A 23019-nucleotide genomic window follows, 5' to 3' on the forward strand; every position below is an offset into this window, starting at 1 on the left:
ACAGTAACCTGAGTCAGGTCAGCCAGATGTGATTATAAATTTGTAGGTTGGATTAAACAAGGACCACAGAAAGGACATGACTTTTGCTATCAGGAAACTGAGTGTAGGCTTTTTTATATTCCTGATGTTCATTTTGGTATTTAGATAGTATCTTAAACTCTTTCCACCTGGGATTTCTGCACATAACAATTGGTAACATTAGACAGAAGTAATTTTGTTGAAAAAGACAACTCTACATGAGGCAGAGTGGTACATGGAGTCTATGATACAATAAAGTGCAACAAGCAACAGTGTGTTCTTATCTTTCAAGCAATCTATGTCTGGCTTTGGTATTAAACTGCAAAAATCATTAGCCCAGGGGATGATGATGATGATGATGATAATCTTTATTTGTAACTCACCTGAACTCCCCAGGGGAACTCAGGGCAATTCAATGCCATAAAACAATACAAAATAAACAAATAACCCCAAGAATAAAACATCTATAATTTTTGCAATAACTACTTCATAAATTTAAATAATTAAATATAACATGTAAATCTAATTAAGCCAAGGAAGTAGCAACTAATTAGTTTAAAGCAGTTAAAATTAACTAAGCCATTTTTATATAAATTATTCGCCAGCAGTAAACCAGGTTAAAATGCCATGTTCTAGTCAACATTGCTTATCCTTCTCCTCCCCATAGGTTAGAGAACAAAGATATGTTGTGAGTAGGAGAGAATAAAAACAACAACAATGCTGCAATGACAAAAAAATGGAAAAGGTAGTAATGACTATCCAGTGAAGTTGGTTTTAGCCTGACTGGACAGTCAGGATTCCATTCCCACTTACTGCCTCAGTGCTTTGGACTGGCCTCAGATACAGGTCACTATATAGATAGGCCCTTAGACTAATACATGCTGTTAGCAATTGATTATCTGTTATCTAAAATGCTTGGAATGAGATCTTTTTGGTTTTGGATATATATTTCTTTGGATTTTGGATTTTCTGTATTTGTAAATGTGTATATAATGAGATATCTTGGAGATGGGACTCAAGTTTTAATATGAAATTCATTTATATTACTTTATATGTATATTTTTGAGCACCAGAAAGCAAAAGTATCATTAACCCGCAGACAATTTCAACTTCCGAATCATTTTGGATTTTAAAATATCAGAGAAAAGATGCAGTAAAGTAGTCTAAACGTTAAATGCTGGATAACTAATACAGCACATGGCTCTGATCTCCCCATTCATACTTTAAAAACATATTAACAAAGAAATTCACAATAGAAAAAATTATTCTACAATTATAGATCTAACTAGATAACCTAAACAGGATTATTAATATCCACAAATTATTGCTTCATCACCATTCTTCTTGCTCAGAAAGTCCACAAATAGTTTCCAATTTTTGAAAAAGACTATTAATTTTTTCCTGCAAGATCCATGTTATTTGACAAATTTGAGCGAATTCAGCAACTTTAAGAATCCAGAATTTTTGTATAGATTGGCCAATCTTTACCCAGAATACTTGGGGCAAAAACTGTTTGGATCCCCCGCTCTTGGATTTTAGAACGTTTACATATACGTAATGAGGTCTCTTGGAGATGGGACCGAAATTGGAACATAACATTCATTTATGTTTCATGGATACCTTATACTCATAGTCTGAACATAACTTTACACATAATATTTTCATAGTTTTGTGCATGCAACAAAGTTTGTGTACATTGAACCAGAAAGGAAAGATGTCACTATCTCTGCCAACTTGACAATTTTGGAGTATTTCAGATTTTGTGATTCCAGGTAAGCGATGATCAATCTGTACCTTTTAATTACAGAACACTCACATTAATTTTATCTTAATCAGAAAGCTACTCCTATTGAGTTCTATAATAAAAGCTTTTACAGCACAAATAACTAATGAGATTCTAAGAAGAGGTTATAAGGATTGAGGTGTGGACTAATTCTACTCATATACAGTGCCATATACTTTTAAGCTTGCATACTGTTTCAGATCAATGTGTTGGCAGAATAGAGGAGTGCAGTATGATGACACAGATTATGCTTTCTTCATATCAACTCTGATATTTTAAATGTCTCATTGTGTTCACTGGCACCAAAACTGAAATGGGAAAGGTGGATGCAGAATCAGTGAAATGACAAAGTAGAAGTTCAAATGGATTTGATTTTTTCCTTGCCCAAAACCTCTATCATGGCAAACACATGAAAATAAAAATGTTCATTCAGGAAGGCTGATAAGATTACAAAATTCTATGTGATCTAAATATCAGGCAGTCCTTAATTCTTTGTAAGGAGACTGTATCATATGCCAGGGGAAGAAAAAAACCTTAATTGACAGCATGCACTTAATGCACACTGACAAAGTTCTCACAATTTTACAACATGCTGTCAAATGAAAGCAAATTCTCTGTAAAGTTCTTATTGTATACAGCCTAATAAAGTTCTAGATTTGAACTCTAGTAACTCTGCAGTCCTTCCTTTCATCTATTTCAAAGAAGTAAGAAAGATTTATAGCCATAGTGGTTTAATTTTCTTTTTCAGAAAAATGGAAATAGAATCTCCACAGAATAAATAAAACATCTGACCCGTTAAGTGTGATTCCTTTTCTATGACTCATGGAAAAAGTCTTTCCTGTTTCATATAATGTTATATACCTATACTGAAGAAAACTAAATACATGACCTTCATGCCTCAAATATTTTATATTTCTTCCAAGATGTGAAGTTGCTTTAAAAACTAATGTGTGACTGGATGCATAAGTGTCTACTTGATTTCACATAAATGCTCTTGGGAGCCACTATATGCAGTAGCCAGTCTATGCAAAATGTACCTGTTTTTCTCATCCACATGATATGCTCCTTTAACACAATGACCTCCTGAAAACCATACTAATTTCATATGAGAAAAAAGTTGTGAAATAATCTTTGTTGGAAAGATGTACAAGAAGATTATAGAATAATAATAATATTAATATTAATAATAATAATAATAATAATAATAATAATAATAATAACACTTTATTTATATTCTGCCCTATCTCGCCAGGGAGACTCAGGGCAGATCACAGTACACATACAGAGCAAACATTCAATGCGGTTTTGGACAGACAATACAGAGACAGACGGAACTAAAGGAGGTATGTTGTGTCAAGGTCAACATCCAGCTTTTTGGTGCCTTGGAAGGTTGTGCTCAAAATCCAGCAACAGGGAGGTGCTGTCGCTCCATCCTCTATGACGAAGAGCCATCAGGACTTCCTCCTTCCTTTTGGTTGCTGGCATTTTCTGGTCTTTTTCTTTTATAGTGTTTCAAAATACTTCTCCTGCTTGTTTTAGTGGTACCTAATTTCCTCTAATTAAAGCACAGACTGTTTTCAAACTGCTTAGGTCAACAGTAAGCTGGTCTTGACAGTCTGCAGCTCACGCCAACCGGGGTTTCAAACTGCCAGCCTTTCAGTTGGTAGATCTTATCATTACTGGTGATTTACCAGCTATGCTAGGTTGGCAGAAGCTGGGAATAACAGCAGGTGCTTACTCCACTCCCCAGATTTGAACCTATGATCTTTCGGTCAGCAAGTTCAGCAGCTCAGCAGTTTGACCTCATTTAAACCATTAAATTGGGTTTATTCAAATTGCAACCAGCAAATGGATCGGGTCTGTTTCAACATATATAGCAAGGATATGCAAATAAGAAAATAAAAGGTTTTCTAGCTGAATTTAACATTACTTCTAAAGTTTATTTTATAGACATTTTGGTATTTATTATTTTCATAAGTATTTGCTTTTTCCAAACCAAAACACTTTCCAAACTATTAAAAGAGATAAAACAACTAGTAATGCAACAATATATCATTTTAAAATGATTACTTTTTAAACACAATTATGAATAATGTACATATTGGTAGAAATAACTTTCTAAATTTGTACGTGCAACTGTCCAACACACTACTTATTCTGTATCATACTTGATAAAATCGGTCACTACTATTCAAAGCCAATTTTATTCCCCGAAGTCTTTCTCTATGCAAAATAGGACTACATCAAGACTACTGCCGGTAAGTATATGTATAGGGACTGCAGCTTTCATTTCCTTCAGAGTCTTGTCTTTGCATTTGTTATCCATTGTCCTTTCCCAGCTGCCCTTTAGTGTCTGATTGCAGGCTGTTTTCATTTAAACTGATTATGAATACAAAATGCAATCAGAGAACCAGGCAGTCGTGGCAGTGCAAACTAGTGAACTATATGGACATATAAGTCATGCCTGAACTGCAGTGAGAATATGAGAGGATCAATGTAAATTCAATACAGGAACAGGAAAGCTGCATACCTATCCATCAAAAAAGATGAAACAATGCCGGGATTCTGCATAAAACTATTTTTAATAGAAAATAGCCACTTTCTGAAATGTAACATGTCTCATATATACTGTTCCCATTGCTATTTTATTTGATGCATTTACACAAAACAACATATAATACTACTTTGTAATAATGTATAGTTATTAGTGGAGAAAGACAGATGTCAAGGGGATGAGCATCCCCCCCCTTCCCATGTCCTACTTGTGTTGGTGGTGAAATCCAAGCAGGTGGAGTTAAGCATTCTTAAATGTTTGAATGTCAGAATATTTATATGGCTAGAATTAATAGGCCCTCTGGTTATCCTTATTTATTACATGTAATCATAGATATACAAATATATGCTTTCCCCTTAAAGTTTTTTTTTATGTCAGGAACGACTTGAGAAACTGCAAGTTGTTTCTCATGTGAGACAACTGACCATCTGCAAGGACATTGCTCAGATGTTTTACTATCCTGTGAGAGGATTCTCTCATGTCCCCACATGGGAAGCTGGAGATGACAGACAGGAGCTCACCCCACTCCCTAGATTTGAACTGCCAACCTTTCTGTCAGCAGTCCTGCCGGCACAAAGGGCTTAATCCATTGCATCACCTGGGGCTCCTTCCACTTAAGGTGAAACACAGTAAATATAGAAATTACTACCGTGCATTAAACTGCTTTTTCGGTCGATTTGTTGTAAAACATGATATTTTGGTGCTAAATTTGTAAGATCATAACATAATTTGACATTTAATAGGCTTTTCCTTAATCCCTCCTTATTATCCAACGTTTTCGCTTATCCAACGTTCTGCCGGCCCATTTATGTTGGCTAAGCGAGGCTCTACTGTATAGTTGTTCAAAAGGCATCAATAGTTGTATTTCATCCTTTAAAAATATTTTCATTAAAATGTGTTCTGAATGAACAGAGCTTTTCCAGAGATCAGGCTTAGGATTTCTGAAATAAGTGTAATTTATAGGAATTTCATAATGCATATAATAAAAATCTCAGAGCAGCACACAGAAAGGCACAATTCAATGCCATACAATACATATCCAGCAAATAAAAACATGTACATTAAAGCATCCACTTAAAAACATTTAGCGGATAAACCCTTGGCTCAGATAGCTGCTTTTAACTGGAGAGGAGAATAATGTCTTGCCATCAAAAGAAGCAAACAACAAGAATGAAGAGTGTGCCTAAGTGTAAGCAAAGTATTTCCAAATTCTAGAGCTCCTTTGCACCTGATTTGCTTAAAGATGCGAGGAGTTAAGATAGCAGATTTTCAAAAGACACAGAATAACCTAAAATCATTGTTGTAGATAATAGAGAGGCATGATGTAAACTGCTGCTCATAGGGAACCGTCAATACACGCCTGCAAAGTGACTGCACCTAAGAGGGAGCTCCTGTGGGAGGCAACCTCTCTTAGTATTCCACCTGAAGAAATGTTAACTCATTCCCAGTGAGATTGTTGTTAGGAAATGGAACACAAACAGTGGGATTTTAGGTTCTGCACACATCAAGACTTAACAGATGTATGAGCCAACTAATACATACCGGTGTTTCTGATTTGTGTTGAGAAACAGAAATAAGTTCTATTGGTGACTCAAATTAAGCCAATTTCCTAAGTCCTGTTATTTCTATTATTCTCGTATTAGGTATTAAAAAAAACTTTTCACTGTTTCTAGAGGCTCATAATAGTGGAAACTAAATATTTTATCTCAATTCAATCTAATAAAGAGTTCTTAAATGGTGCAAAAGAGGAGGTAGAGAAGTCAAACAAGATGCATCTAGACAGATTTATTTGTGGAATAAAATGCTGAAGACATTGACACAACAGATTCCATAAATGTCAATCACACTATGCTTTGCAATATGTCTACTTCAAAGCAAATGCCATGGTTTCCAATGACACTTACTCTCAGGGAAGTATATAAAATACTGCAAGCTTTGTCTGACCATGTGACATTTGTAAAGTAAATGTCATGTGAACCTTTTTAAAAATCAGATGCAAATTGGAGTCATTGTCATTTTTCATTCTATTTCCAACAAAGAGAATGAAAAATAAAATCAAAACTATTTTAAAGCATTCCTTATGAAAACATACAGACTGGACTTTAAGGTTTTAACATTCAGACCTTGTAGCCTCCTCTTTATTCTCCAAATTAACTTCGAAATAAGATTCAATCAGAAGTGCTGGTGTCACAAGATGATAGCTGGAGCATGACATTGGAACCTCAAAATGCATCCAGGTAATTGCATTGCATAATGAAACACATTGGAAAGCAGCAAACTGTTCCTCAACACAATATATGTGATAAACCACAAAGACCACACATGTGGAAAGCATAAATAGGGAGTGATTAGTTAAAATCTTTTTAAAAAGATCTAAACAACATATTAGCTAAACTATTACTTTAACTTCATCCAGTTTTAAGTCATATGCTGTAGGAATTCAAAACCTACTAACTTTAATTACACAAACCAATCTTCTAAATGCAATTGTAATTGTTTTAATTGATTTTCTCAAGGAAAGTGCAAAAATTGTATTGACGTATGCTTAAGAAAATACATTAAAAGGCTTATTGAGCAGATACAGACATAATAATCTTTAGTTAAGATATCTATACTGAGACCAGTCGTGATCATCAATGAAAATAAAACAAAAATAGGAAGCCATCTATCACCACCCCTTCCAAAATTTAATAGGAGAACTATAAGTTCCAAAATGAAATTGAAAGAGCCAACCTGAAGTGACCTTGGGAGGTAACAAATGAAGTACAGCCATTTTGGTGCACTCCTACTTTAATTTCGCCCTAAACAGGGATGTATCATGCTCAAAACATCCTTAGCCTGTAACATTGTTTTTAAAATGAAGTGTGGCTTGCAAATAAACCCAAATAACTGGATGTAAAGAACACTCGATATACTAGTGTTACTGATATTTAGATAAATCAAAATTAAAGCCATGTATGTGTGTATACACACAGCCTAGTCTCTCATGTTGTTGTGAAACAATATTGAACTTTAAATATAGGGATACAACCTAAAGTGAAATAAGCAAAACCAAATATTTTCTGATTAATTTCAAAACAAACAGATTGTCTACTATATGCTTATGGATGATGCATTTTCTTTGATTTTTTAAAAATGTATTCAAAAAGTAGAGAACTCACATTTTGGCATTGTATGTGGATTGTATAAGATTTACTATGAATAGAAACATGGTGTTGCGGTTTCAATGTTGGGCTAGGACTTTCAGGAACCCAGGATTCAAATCCTTGATCAGTCATTGAGTAACTTTGGGCAAGTCTCACATGAGACATGCTGCATTATCACGGGTGTCTGCGCCCTTCACCATTGGAGAAATTACACTGTTTAGCTGGTATTGCACCACCTGACATCTGCTGGGAAGTAGCAACCAACAGTGAAAGGACCAAGGCAGTGACATCTTTGGCCCAACCCCTGTTCGGAATCAGCCAGCACATTAATGACTTAAATCAAGGAATAATTTTCTTATATCTACAGAGACTCTCACTGGAACAACTCAGCAAGCGAGAGTACAAAAGTGGCAGGCTAAAATCCAGAACCTCAATCAATGGCTGATATCAAATGAGAAACTCTCTTCTGGGAATACAGAAAACTAGTAGAAAACTGATCGAGATGCAGAGCCAACCTAAAGAAATGGGGCTACAAAATGGAGTCCATGACATGTGAGTGTGGAGAAGAGCAAACCACAGACCACCTATTACAATGCAACCTGAGCCCTGCCACATGCACAATGGAGGACCTTCTTATAGCAATACCAGAGGCACTCCAAGTGGCCAGCTACTGGTCAAAGGACATTTTATAGAATGCCAAGTTTGCAAACTTTGTGGGGTTTTTTAAAAATACAATACAACTGTTTGGTTTGCTCCTGATATGACAAATAAATAAATACTTCTCCTTAGCCTCAGAGAAAGGCAATGGCAAACCTCCTCTGAAGATATCTTACCAAGCAAACCTCAGGAGGAATGACATAAATCAGGTTGACTGGAAAAAGACATAAAAGTAACAACAGCAAGAAAAAAACATTACCTGAAAAATGTGACAAAAAACTGCACCAGGTCCATGATGGTGTTGTGTTGTGAAAACGCGATCTAGGAAGAAAAAAGTAAAACAATACTACAGTCATTTTTACAAAATAAGAAGGGTCATTCTGTACAATCAGTTAAATACAATTAGAATGAATAGAGTCTAATGGGATAGTCAAATCAGTGTGTTGAACATGTATCCGTTTGTAAAACTGCAATACATTAATTCCAGCTACCAACTCTGGTGCTTGAAATCCCAGTGAATAGCTAAATGAGCGAAGAATATGAAGATAATGTCATGACTCTAGGGTCCAGATTCTATAAAACTCTGAGAAGACGTTTGAAGATGATGAGGCTAAGACTATTTCTTCCCAAAAATGATCTCTGGTACATTCTTCTACAGCTCTAGTATCTGCCCTAGCATGTAACTGTTAACTCCTATCAGACTCAGAGAGCAAGTGCTCATTAGTAGTTATATCTTCCCTAGCTGATGGAAGCCAACAGATGTAGAATCAGGCAATGACTAATTCAGAGAAAACAGCTAGATCAACTAGGGGGCAGTTATGATAAAGTACCTGCAAGCCTACAAAAGGCTTTACGTGATTTCAGATCTCTATTGAAAACAGCACCATTCCTAAATTGTAATGAGATTGGTGAGAGCTTCCAATAGTACAACATATTAGAAGCTGTCTATATTTCTAATTCCTCTGAAATTTTCTGACATATGTTAGCATCTGTCTTGATTGTGACCCATGTAACCTTGCCTGACTAGACCGGCTCAAAGGAGAATTGTGGTTGTGTTATGTTTTTATTTGACTGATTTTAATGCTGTTTCTATTTGTAATGTGGCCTTGCCCCCTTGTAAGCAGCTCCAAGTCCCTTCGGTGAGATGATGGTGGGTATGAAAAATAAAGTTGTTGTTGTTGTTCTTTTTCTTCTTGCCCCTTCTACTTTCTCTGAGCCTCAAAATCCTCAAGGACAAGGTAAGTGAGGATAGCTTCTGAATAGAAACCACAATGCAATTCGATAAATTCAGCTTAGGAGATTTTTTTTCCTCCTAAGTTGAATTTATTGAATTGCATAGTTGTGTGTGGGTGTGTGTGTGTGTTAACAACTATACTGGGAAGGCATGTTCTCTTTAAAAGTAATCTGCATACACAAATCCATCTTCATCAAACTTCTCTGGTGGGTGAAAAAAGATGATTAACAATAAAACCTTTCAAAAGAGTGGTTTATGTGTGTCATCTTGGCTGTAAAATGTGAACACAGTTATATCAGGCCTTAGGTCTTGAGGAAAGCCTACATTGCTTACTTGCTTGCTTACTTACTTACGTTAACCTTTTTTGCAACGTATCTGTCTTCAAAACATATTTTAAAAGCTTTCTTTTTAATCTGCATCAGCTAATGATATCCCTAGAGTCAGCCTTGTTCAGTATTTTGCAGTATATATGCAGAATTTTCAGTAATTGTACTTTCAAAATACCTTGTACAGAAAACTTCCACAAATTGCTTACAGAAGCACATTTCTACTTAAAGCTGATGGCCTCTGAGGGCTTTACTAACACTAAGCTCCCTTGTTGTTGTAAATTCCAACTGTATGTCCTAATGCTAGATGCTTATCTGCATTGCTTTGTTTTCCTACAATGCTACATATTTCCTTACACATGTAGATAATACCATGTTTTGTGGCAAATGAACAATTTAGGGTGTGTATACATTGCGTCTACTTGCACATCTTATTTTGAAAGCTATTTCTCTCTCTGGCAGGTGACCTGATTATTAGAAGAACTATATACATGTTATCTATATAACTTTGATTTTCTCATTGAATCGTGCCATATGCTGCTTGATGCCATATGCAACACAATCTTGAACTTTCACAGAACGAATCAAGAAGGGAAAAGAAAGCAATTTATCCTGAATAACAGTTTTGTGAAACCCCCTTGGCCTAAGCTTCAAGGATATCATATCAATCAGAGGAAACCAATGTAAGCTAAATAAACCAATGGGTTGATGCAGGATACATTAAAGCACTGGGCTTCAAGAATAACAACCTCTTCACATGTGTTGTGGTGAATCCGGTGGCCACAGTTGGGGAATGGGGAACCCACGGATCCCTGTTGGGGAATGGGGAACCCACGGATCCCTGCAGGAAGTACAGGTGCATCATGAGATGGGAGCCAGTGAGCTCCATGGGTTAACTAGGCCTGAACCGACAAGTTCTCAACCTGTGGGTCTCCAGGTGTTTTGGCCTACATCTTCCAGAAAATCCAGCCTGTTTACCAGCTGTTAGGATTTCTGAGAGTTGAAGGCCAAAACATCTGGGGACCCACAGGCTGAGAACCACTGCTCTGTGACAAAGAACTACCTTGTACCATCCCTCAGTCTGGGGATTGTATGTAGCAATGATGCAGGAAGAACATAAGGGAAGCGTGAAATCTAGCAAAGTTCGCTCAACCTGCTGCTGTTGACAAAATAATGCAAACACATAACAATTAGGCAAAGCTCCATCATAACATGGAGTGGGCAAAAAGGTGTGTCCAGGTCCAGTTAGGGTGAAGGTGACTACTCAGTCAAAAATAATAACTAGTAACATTATGCTATAAAGAGAAAATAGTAGGGTTGTTTTAAAAATGGAACAGACTGAAACCTAAACTCCAGTGCCTTCAACAGACTGAAACAGTCACGTTGTAAGGAGACATATTCACATGATGCAAATGTTCAGCATCATTCTCCACACTTGGCTAAAGGCCAGAGGAGTGAGATTGTTGAAGAATTTTATATATTCTGCATAATGGCAATTATTTTCACTTACAATGTGAGCATTCATTCTCATTACACAATTATCCCAAAGCAAATTGTTCGCAATCAATAACTTCAGTCGTGGTGATTACAAATGACAGCCATATAAAAGTATTTTTTGTATGTCATTTATCTCCAGATTGGATAAATATTTTATCATATCAAAATACAAATTAAATTAATAATCAATAAATATATCTTGAATAGGTGTTGTGTATCACTTATCTACCCAGAGATATTTGTAAATAACAAATTGAACAGCCTTCATAACCAGATTCACTAGAAACATTGAAGTGAGTGTTTTGATCTTTGTCTCATGTTCCTAAAAACAGCTGTTGATATTTTTTAATATATAAGATTTTGGCTAGGAAGCATCACCATAGCATATAGTGGTTGTGCATGTAGAGTGAAATAAAAGTAAATGTTGTACAGAGCCACCACTAATGTTAGATCTCTCATTTTAAGCGGTTTGCTACCTTAATGGGAAAAACTGCTTGACAACAACAGAGGCCAAAGTAGCTACCAATGAAAAGTACAGCAATATCTAACAATGGGTGCATCTACACTATATAACATGCAGTTTGACCACTTTAACTGCCATGACTCAATACTATGGAATTGTGGGAGTTGTTGTTTTACAACATCTTTAACCTTCTCTGTCCAAGAATGCTGATGCCTGACCAAACCATATCTCCCAAGATTCCATGGTACCAATCAATGGAACTTAAATTGGAGTCAAACTGTATTAATTCAATTGTGTAGGTACACCTTATGTCATAATAGGAAATGCCTATTAAACAATGTAACTGCGCTATACAACTCCAGACATCTTCCATTTCTATGAAGTGATATAAGGCTCCTAAGGACATAGGTCCCCTCTCTTTTTCCTTCTTATATAGCAACTACGCATGGCTTTCACTCTTTCCAATCATATCTTCAGTGATTACTTACAAATGCTTTTGCAATCAATTTAATTTCCTTACAATAACACTAACATAATTTATCTCTTCAAATTTATAAAGCCAGGGAAATAATTGCTGACAATCCTTTCTTTCCGTCAGTAAAATTATTAGTCAAAACTATAATCTATATTCCAAACGGAGACAGTATGATCTTCTCACTGAGGCCAATTACTGCTTTCTAATGGCAATAATTTAATTATAACAAGAATGCTGGTTTTCAGTGGTAGGCATACCACAGCAATATTTGTCTTGAAACAGGCTGTTGGTTCAGCATACTCCTGATACCCAACTCCAATTAACAACCTAGTTATCAATTCCCAGCTCTAGTTAGCATTTTGTCTGTCACCCAAAAGAATATTCTGGGTACATTTTAAGGCACATCTGCACATGATGCTTTGAAAGAGTCCAGACATGTTTTAACTAAGGGAAGTATCGTCACCATGGTCAGAACTTGTTGCAGTGGATTCTGGGCTTTCTCCTTCTCCTTCTCTGACCAGTTGAGCACTGTTTCTTTCCAGCACACAGCCACTCTGTGTCCTTCTTTTCCACATGAAAAGCATCCCATTTTTTCCACCTTCCTCTTCTTGCTACTCGCCCGCAAGCGATTTAGGGTTCGAAATCCACCTCCTCCCATCGCCACAGTGATCTTCCTTCCGGAAGATAATTGTTGCAGTTCCCCTTTAAATTTTACTTTAAGTTCTCCTGGATGCATCCTTTGCCCTAGCAAGGCAGTGGAAGTTCCTTGTGTCAGGGTCCAGGACACTACCCTCTGTGGTCCTTCTTCAATCTCTCCCACTGAATATAAGGACTTGGTCATGCTCCTATTCTCAGGAGATGCCGTTCTCTTAAGAGCTTCACATTTTCCTGACTCTGGTTCCCATAACTCGTCCAGCTCAGGCTGCCTTCCTCTCAAATGGAAAGAAATATTCTGGAGCATCATCTCCACCGACTGCAACTTAGCTTCTAAGGTGGACATTCATTGGAGAGGTCTTCTCCAATAGAGGCTCCTGTCTCTTCTTTCTTCTTACTATCACTCTAGGCATATCAGTATACTGGTTTAATAATTTTAGCAATGAAACATGTATATTACATGTTTAGCTAATGAAAAAAACATTTCAACTGTTGACAGATCACTTTACCTATTATGAAATTTATAATCATGTGAGAGCCAATTTAAGAAGAAATATCAAGTATATATGATACTGAATCTATAGAAAGACTGACATCTTGTGAAATTATTAAGGATTTAAATCCTGTCACTATTCAACCTGCCTATTACACCTTACATCTAAAATTAGTGACTCCAATCCAAAAATTCAGGGCTTTGCTTCTAAAAGCCTATTTAAATATTCAATGAAATCAGTAAAACTGTTTTTTTTAAAAAAAATTACTTCTCTTTCACTAAAATACTTGCTTCTGCCAGCAATTACTATGATAGCAGAAACACGTTTTTCAACATTCATTATCTTTTTGATGTTAATAAATTAAGAATTCCAAGTAGGAAAGAAGGGAGTTAAATGTTTCAGCAGAGGATATAAGACTCAATGGGCCTTAGTAACATATTATGGTCAGGCATAATGCAAATAAACTGCCTGGAAAATGCTGATATGGATACTCAAACTCTATAAAATTATTACTTCTTACGGTATCATCAAAAAGTGTAATTGAATTTTTTCCTGGATAAAATTACTACATACTCCCACAGAGCTCAAATGCGCATTCTGTTGTTGAAAGATCCCAAATTAACAAAGAGTAGAGATTAATTCATTTTATTGTCAATCCTTTGGTATTATTTGTCCAAGGGGGAAAATGCCACCCTTTTTGATTGAGAGAGATTTTAACTCTAGGAGTATGTGAGAGAGAACATCAGGGAAAGCAATTGTGCTTGTGATTTCTTTGTAACCTTTTCAATTGGAGAATAAAAGTACAACAAATGGCATTGACTTCTCTTCAACAAGATGCAGCACACAAAATATAATGACACCATTACTTGACATGGCAGTTAATATAAAAAGGTGGTGGCCAGAGGAGCTTTTGCACAATTGAAACTTGTGCGCCAGCTGCACCCGCACCTTGGGAAGTCAGACTTGGCCATGGTGGTCTATGCTCTTGTTACAACCAATATAGACTACTGAAACACACTCTACATGGGATTGCCTTTGAAGACTGTTTGAAAGCTTCAATTGGTCCAACAGGCAGCAGTCAGATTGCTCACTGGAGCGGTGTACAGAGAGAGGACATCCTTCCTGTTGTGCCAGCTCCACTGGCTGCCAGTCTGCTACCAAGCACAATTCAAAGTGCTGACTTTACCCTATAAAGCCCTAAACGGTTCTGGCCCAGCTTACCTGTCCGAACGTATCTACCCCTATGAATCCCCTCAGAGATTAAGATTGCCTAGGGAGGCCCTGCTTTTGATCCCACCTTCTTCTCAGGTGGGATTGGTGGGGACAAGAGATAGGGCCTTCTCAGTGGTGGCCCCCCGACTGTGGATTGGCCCCCTCCCTCCGGGTCTTCAGTAGGAATGTGAAAACTTGGCATTGGGATCAAGCTTTCAGAGAATAGTGCAATACAGTAACAGATATGGAATATGTGTCATGGTTATGTAACAGCCTTGGACTATGATTATGGATGGTGTGGTTTTAATATTGAATGTAATGTTTTTAAATGTTTATTATGCATTAATTTTAATTAATTTTAATTTTAATGTTTATTGGAATTGTATGTGTTCTAAGGCATTGAATAATTGCCTATATGTAAGCCATCATGAGTCCCCTTCGGGGTAGAGAAAGGCGGGGTATAAACAGGGTAAATACATAATATGGGCTAAAGTTGAAAATACCAAATATTTTTCAGGTTGTCTCCTTCATTTCAATATTTGATCTCCATATTGATATATAATTCTACAAGATGTAATGACTGTCACCAATGTGTACAAAGGTAAAGAAAGATGAGATCAATTAATGCTTTCAGCAGCTACTAGCCATAAGGGCTATATTTTCCTCCACCATCAGAGGTAAAATGCTACCATGTAATACAGAAATTAGTTATACAGGGATATCTTGAGTTTAATTCGTTCTGTGCTCTTAACTCAAATCACTCTTATCTCAAAGTGCATTTCCCATTGAAATGTGTTGAAATGCTATTAATTCATTCCACCTCCCCCCCCCTCAAAAAACTTTTTTGTTACATGTTCTAAAAGAGTTATCATTCTTAACTCAAAATGCTGAATGCTCTTAAGATGAAGTTCCATTGTACTATAAATACATGATATTTACCTCATATACTGCAGAAAATATACTGCAGAAAATGAGTTGGACATGGAGAGAGCACCATTGCATTTGTATACTACTTGTGAATCTCCCATAGACATTGGCTGGTCACTCTGAGAAAAGAACACAGGGCTAGATAATCTTGTGCTGTGATCTAACATTGGGCTCAGTGTGGTCCTCCAGACATTTAGGACTCCAACACCCAGAAACTCTAGCCAGTTGTAATGGTTCCTTTGTGAATCGGCTGTGTTGCTATAGATTTAGTCTTCTCTTGAAATAATTCTCCAAGATGCACAGGAGCTAAGGATACCGAGGATACTAAGGAACATCTTTATGGTTCAGAATATGTGAAAGATGCTCTACAGCCCATATATAGGGCTTTACTTACAATGTCATAAATCACAGAAATCCTCTGATGCTTGCCCTTCCCCACATATCGGAGCAATTGCCCATTTGCAATAGTAAGATCAACAGAACTATATGATTCTACATCTATGGCCAGTTAGGAGCACTGCAGTCTTGTCAGGAACTGTCCAGCACTGTTGGCAATGCAAAAGAAGTAAGGCTGCATAGGTGTCCTCTACACAGCATAGGCTCTATCAATACTAATACAGCTACAAAGGACAGTGCAATCCTTTTGTTGTTAATAATAGCTTCACTATTGCATTTCTGCTTAATGCACTCTAACACTGATATCCTCTGAACTTTGCAAAATTCTTGACATCTGAGCAATTTGCTGACTAACAACCTATATCTTATGACCTTAAGCTGATTGTTGTCTGCATCTCTCTGAGAATATTAAGAAAAATATGAGGCTCACCCTCATTTAGTTTGATTTATTTATGTTAACCTCTGTCTATTTCCTCCGTGTTCTTAGCTTTTTCTTTTACTGTTAACCAGACAACCAGAGGCAAGTATTAGTTTCTGTTCTCCTGCATTTAAACATTTCACATTATTCTGGAAATGAAAATCATGGCTTTGACAAGAATGAATTCAGAAGAAAAATAGGATTTAAGGTTTCTTTACTAATGAAAATCAATGAATTTCAGACAGTTGATAAGAAGAGGTTCTGGGATCAAAAGGGAAAGAAGCATGTGTATTTCAGCTCAAACACTGAGAATTTCTGAAAATGTGAAGATTTCTCAAAATGTTTACTCTGAGGAATAAGAAAAGAAAAACTATTTTTTTTCAGGGCACCAAGGAGTTTGAGGTGGCTCGAAGAAAATGCCACTTTCATTGGTTCCCCTGCCTCCAGTCGTGGAAGTTTAGCCTCCGCTGGGAAAGACTGCTGGTGCCTTATCAAACTACACGTCTATGATTGCTTTGCTAGTGAAGGCCATTCTCTTCCCCGGTCCAGCTCCAACCTGGCTATCATACCCTGCTGAGACATGTCTACACACAGGCCTCCTTTAGTTGTGATTTGGGGACATGCTCTTTTTCTGGAGCATAAAATATAGCATCTGGGTTGTTATGTGTTTTCCGGGCTGTATGGCCATGTTCCAAAAGCATTCTCTCCTGATGTTTTGCCTGCATTTATGGCAGGCATTCTCAAAGGTTTTGAAGTCTGTTGGAAACATTCCAGAGATATATAAACCCCATTTTCCTAGTTTCCAACAGACTCACAACCTCTGAAGATGCCTGCTATAGATGCAGGCAAAACGTCAGGAGAGAATACTTCTGGAACATGGCCATACAGCCCCGAAAACATACAACAACCCAGTGATTCCAGCCATGAAAGTCTTCAACAAGATAAGAGATGTTGTGGCTAGAAATTGGTTTAAGACCAGTCTGGTAGATTGTATATGCACTCAATACATTGTGGCCACTCATGCATTTAAGAATCACAACAGTTAAATTGTGCAGTATCAGATCTGCTTTTTATATTAAGCAATTTCTACCAAAGTGCTTTTGGGATTTTTCAGTAAAACCAGCTGCATTTCCAGAGCATATCAGAGGTCATCTAGTTAAATTATTTCATTAGATCTTCCTCATCCAAAGCTCTCATTAAATTAAGAAAATGTATTTTGTGATCCATCGACTTTCTTGAATACTGGCATGATTTTATCACTCATAATACATAAAACACAAATCCCAGGCCTGACTGGAAGGTGGGCAGTGTTTTTCACTAGACTTTAAGGTTTATAGGCCTTGGCACATGTTGATGATGCCAATGGCATAAATTAAAGCTTGGATATTTTAACTTATGCGATGGCCTAAAGAGCAAAAATTAGAACCACACCTCTGCACTTCAATACATATAATTTCACAGGAGAAGCAAAGGAGTAGCAGAATCATCCCAATTGTTTTGGTCGATGCAACGGCAAAATTGCCTGAACAGGATCTAAGCATCATGGAATATTTAATTCCTATCTACAGAAAGGCAATTGTAAACTTGAAATTATTAAACCATGACTTTTGTTAAGTCAGAATGAAGTCACTGTTCAAAACGCATCCTTCTGAAAGTTTTAAGATATAACTCTAGTGGAATTGTCTTCTTTGGAGGCTTTTAAACAGAGGCTACATGGCCATCTGTCGAGAATGTTTTAATTGTGCTTTTCCTGCATGGCACGGGGTTGGACTGGATGGCTCATGTGGTCTCTTCCAACTTTATGATTCTATAAATCTATGATTCTGTGAACATTCTCAACTTGCTGGCATAACATGATTAAACTATATAGGTCACTGAACCAAGTGTTGACTTGAATATCCAAGTTTGATTTTCTTTGGTGTTTCTGCCCTAATATATGAAGGAGGTTAGGCTAAGCATTTTCCTCAGAGAGAATGTGTGGAAATGAGATCTCCCTGCCCCTTCTTTAACATTCGCAATATCTGAAAAGGGACATTGAAGCTTCACAACAGAGATCCTTTCGCAAGGGCAACTCCAAAAGCGCCAAGGATGTTCAGGTGTGTCTAAACTACAGTGCCCTGTAGCAGATCACAGTGCCACACAAGGATATACTTAAACTGCAAGAGTGGAATATCATTAACTTTTTTGAAAAATGTTTAGCATCTAAACTTAATCGCGAACTTGTTTTTGATCCATTGACAAAAATTTCAGTGTGTTTTAAAACCATTTAAAGTTTTAAATTATATTCATTTTTATTTCATTCCTTCTTTCTTAGCCCTATGTATGTGGCATAAAATTAATAAAACCAAAATAATTAATTAAAACTTAATTAATTATAAAAATAATAATTTATCAGATATATCAGACATAACATTTAGCTATGATAGGTAATTATATATTTTGCTCAATATATTTATTTATTTATTTATTTATTTAACCTATTTATATCCTGTGTTTCTCAACTCCGAAGGGGACTCAAGTAGGCTTTACATATAAGCAACTATTCAATGCTTTTAAACAACATGCAATTCAAATGCACATTTAAATTAAACATTAATATAGGAACTGATGCATATTAAAACATTTTAAAACATTTCATTTATTATTAAAACCATGGCATTCACAATCGTTATTCATTGCAAAACGAATGTAACTGATGTATGTTACATTCATTTTGCAATGTTACATAATATGCAATTCTAGAAAAACAACAGAAAATTAGTTAATCTTTGCCAACACATTAAATGAGACTTCTAAGCTTACTAGGACAATTGTCCTTATGCATGTATATGTGTATGCGTATGCTCTGTTTACTCTGAGCTAAAATAAGTAATACTGAGGGGTTTTTTTAACCAGTCATACAACTTTCTCATTTAAAAATCATATTACATAATCTTTCTTAAGAGTATGAAAAAGTTGGTTTGTAAACAGAATGCTGAAACATGTACCAATATGCTAAATCTTCCTGTAATTGTTGAGATGTCAAGGAAAGGGTAAAGCATTTCACTAAATATAACAAGATCAATTTCCAAGTGTCACTTTTATATATGAAGATAATGCTAGTGAGCTATGACATAATTTGTTTGTTTTTTAAATCTGCATTTCCAGTATTGCTTGTTCTTGGATTAACATATTTATGAGATTGCTTGGAGAGGTTCAGTATTTTACCCACAATTCAAAAGGTTTCTTTTCTTTTGTTTTCTCAGTTCAATCACCTGTCATAATAATATATACGGGAGGCTGTAGCCTATTGTGGCCCATAGTAGCTATCTTTCATACGAGTTATATCTCCAGTGCCACTCCAAATAAATTACATTTTGTGATCTTGCCATGGCACCAATTTCCTCTGTATTTTGTTAGACACTCTAGGCTAGATTCTTTTAGCCAGGAAAAAGGCTCATTTCTCTCAAAGTCTGTCTCCACATCTCTTAATGAATTGTTGTTATTACCAGGAAAGACTGGTGTATATTTAGTCTCTCTCTTTGTTAGAACCAGAACATGCCTATCAAATTGGCACAGAAACAATACTTTTTTTTAAAAAAAAGGAATATCTTGGTTACTTTGTCGTGTGACTCCAGTGATACCATACTATAATTACTATATAACGCAAGCCAAATGTAATACATTAAAAACAACTTGGTTACTAAATAAAGTTAGTATTTCTATTTATAGATATTCCATAGTAGTGCAATTCTTGAAAAGAGAGATTATTAAAAGACCCAAAATCAAGGTGATTATAGTTTGGCCAGTTACTTAGAGTAAAAAAACCTTTATACTGTTTCTATAAATCAGTTTGGGGTAATACTTGGTAGGTCTATAGAGCTGTACTGCATAAATAATGCAAACAATCAAAAAATAATGGCTGATCCATATTTGCATGCACATGATTATGTTTTTCATCAGTTTCAATAGCTAAAAATATCGATCAACTTCACTTAAAATTATTATGTTAGCAGTAAGGTTGCCAATTCAGGTGCATCCTAGGCCTTGATACCTTGAAATCTAGGGGTTACTCTTATTGCAGAGAGTCGCCTCTCTGCAATTAAACATGAAGCATGAAGCTGCCACAATTGTTTAGAGCATGCTGTGTGTGTGTGTGTGTGTGTATCTCGAGAGAGGTTCAATTTTTCAGGCTCTGCATTGAATAGAAACCAAACTTTTCAACTCTGTTTGCAACCACTACTTGGAAGAACACATGGCATTGTCCAATCCAAGTAAATTTGTCCAACCTGTACTTTGAACACAAAACCTGTATGGAGTCACTGCTTTGCTATTATTTGTTTCAGTACAGGGCAGTCAAAGTTTAATCAAATAAACTTCTACAAACAATAAGGAAAGTCTTCTTTTTTTCCATTGATCGCACAGGCCTAGTAGATACATAATGAATCCCACTCTGGCCTTCTCAATTCTCATTTACCAGTTAGTAGCTGCTGCGATGAACAGGAGCCTGATCTAGTCAATAACAAACTCTCTGGCCAATGACCTCACCCCCTTGCAGAAGCGATCTTCATTGCAACAGGTAAAAACAAGGCACCTGGTGTAATCCCCCCGTGCTGCAGAAATTGCTCACTCTGGAATAGAGAGGTAATGATATCTATTGATGATATCAAGTCACTTCCATAATGCATAAACTCCCACTGATCACAGCAACTGTTGATCAGTAAGTGGGCACCAGGGAACTTTCACAGTCCCCATGCATTCTATACAGAAAAAGTCAGTGTGGTGTAGTGATTTGAGCACTGCAGTGTGCATCAGAAGACCAGGGTTCAGTCTGTCATGGAAACCCATCGGGTGACCTTGAGCAAGAGAAATTATCTTAGTTTCAGAGGAAGCCAAAGGCAATCCTTCTCTGGATAAAACTTGCCAAGGAAACCTTAAGATAGGGTTGCCATCAACAAGAATGCATGTTCAGGGCCCGTGAACATAAAAGAGCCACAAATGTATAAATGAAATAGAGATCTACACTGCATGAGTTTCCAAGATTATGGATCCCTGACTATTACATCTGCATTTACCAACACAAAGTAAATTATGCTTTACCTTAAAACATCTATTTTTGGATTACTGTATAAGTATCCACAAGCATTTTAAGGTTAGCATCACAATAAAAAAGAGGTCCATTTGAGATCATGTAGTGAACTATACTTGTAATGCCACAGGCTCTTTTCAAGAATAGCAAGGTACATCAAAGGTGTCATTTTGTCAGTAGGCATGACTTTATTCTTCACCCCTTGGGTGCCTAAAGGAAGCTACATTGACAAGTTCTCTCTCTACACCCCCCCCCCCCAATGCACGAAAACGTAAGGGTAGCCGTTTTCCTAGATGAGGCATATCCGATTCTAGGCCTTGTGAGAATAAGTATGCCTAACAAAGTATGGCTGTTCAATGTGTTTCACATGACATTTCAAATTCGCTAGAGGTCATCTGCCAATCAATTATGGAGAAATTAGATGTTTCCCATTGGCATCAATTCAGCATTGAGATGAAACAAGGGCACATGAGAGAATAACAGATTTCTACAAAAAGGCACTTGTCATTCAGTACTATCAAACAACAGGTAGTAAGCTTAAAAACACTGATTTTGAAAACAAAATTAATCTCAACCTTGAAAACTCTTACAAGGCTGGGATTAATTTTGAAGGCTGTACAAGACATAATGGGAATTAGTCAGCTCTTCCTTGAAGCTTGCTATGTTTGTGGGGTGGGTGGTGGGAATCCTTTTTCTGCAACTGCACATAAGGGACATAACCAAGTGAAATAGATTCCCAGCCTATTCTGCATTTTTTCTGGGGGATCAGAAACAAAAGTAGCGGGAAATTGTAGGGGTGAATCACAGGAAAGTGCTGTCCACTGACACAATAGTAAATGGAATTAACAGCTTTGAACTCAGGTGGCAAAAAAATAATAAAAGCTGTTTTTGGAGATGCTAGAATCATAAGGCAAGTTAGAATTGTATGCTAAAAATATAAATTATTTTGTAAAATTGTGGTTGATTTTACAGAGGACGACCATTGAATACAGCTGGTCTACAACTTAAGAGTGGACATAACATTTCTTGTTATGTGGCTGCCAAGGGAGATAGAAAGGAAACCACTACTTTTGGGGCACCCCCTTATGACATGGGAAATGAGAGATCAGTTTCAAGTCCGGGATGTTGGTATGGGTCACTAGTAATTTTGATGTGAGCCTAGGGATGATAAAGAGAAATTGTTGCTGAAAGTTAAAATGTAATTTAACATTAACACGCCTTCTTACTTCAATGAATAGTTTGTGCAAGCAAGTGATGCCATTACTAAGGAAGGAGGACTTTGGTTTCATAGCCCATTGCTATCCTTTCCTAAAACCTCTGCATGAACAAGACAAAAGGAACTTTTTTCTTTAATTGTGTCAATCATTGTAGCCAAGTTGCTTTACTTCCTCAATAATATACAATAACAGGTATTTTAATGTCAGTTCATGTGCTTGAAAATCGCTCTCTTCCTCTTTTTCCTATCTGCTAGTAAACCACTACTTTTCTTAAATTAGGGAGAATGCAAGAACAAACACTTTAAATATATTTACATGTGTGGATGAATGTCATTGTCTCATTTCAAAATCGTAGTATTTTATTATGCCTCTGAATTTGTACAGAAGAGAGAACATCTTAAGTAGCACCTGAGGGAAAATGTCAAATACATTAATTTGAGAGTCTGGAAACCTGAGATGCTCTTTTTAACATAACCTTTG

General features: G+C 36.5%; 1 protein-coding gene across 1 annotated transcript in view; it reads right to left on the bottom strand.

Annotated features, from left to right (window-relative positions):
• Positions 1–23019, bottom strand: part of ATRNL1 (attractin like 1) — a 678126-nt gene that overhangs the window by 339233 nt on the left and 315874 nt on the right. The window contains exon 25 of the mRNA XM_060768490.2: positions 8418–8479. Coding sequence (XP_060624473.2) covers positions 8418–8479 — 62 coding nt within the window. The remainder of the gene's footprint in view (positions 1–8417; positions 8480–23019) is intronic.

Source organism: Anolis sagrei, chromosome 3 (genome assembly GCF_037176765.1).
Source record: "Anolis sagrei isolate rAnoSag1 chromosome 3, rAnoSag1.mat, whole genome shotgun sequence".
NCBI lineage: Eukaryota > Metazoa > Chordata > Lepidosauria > Squamata > Dactyloidae > Anolis > Anolis sagrei.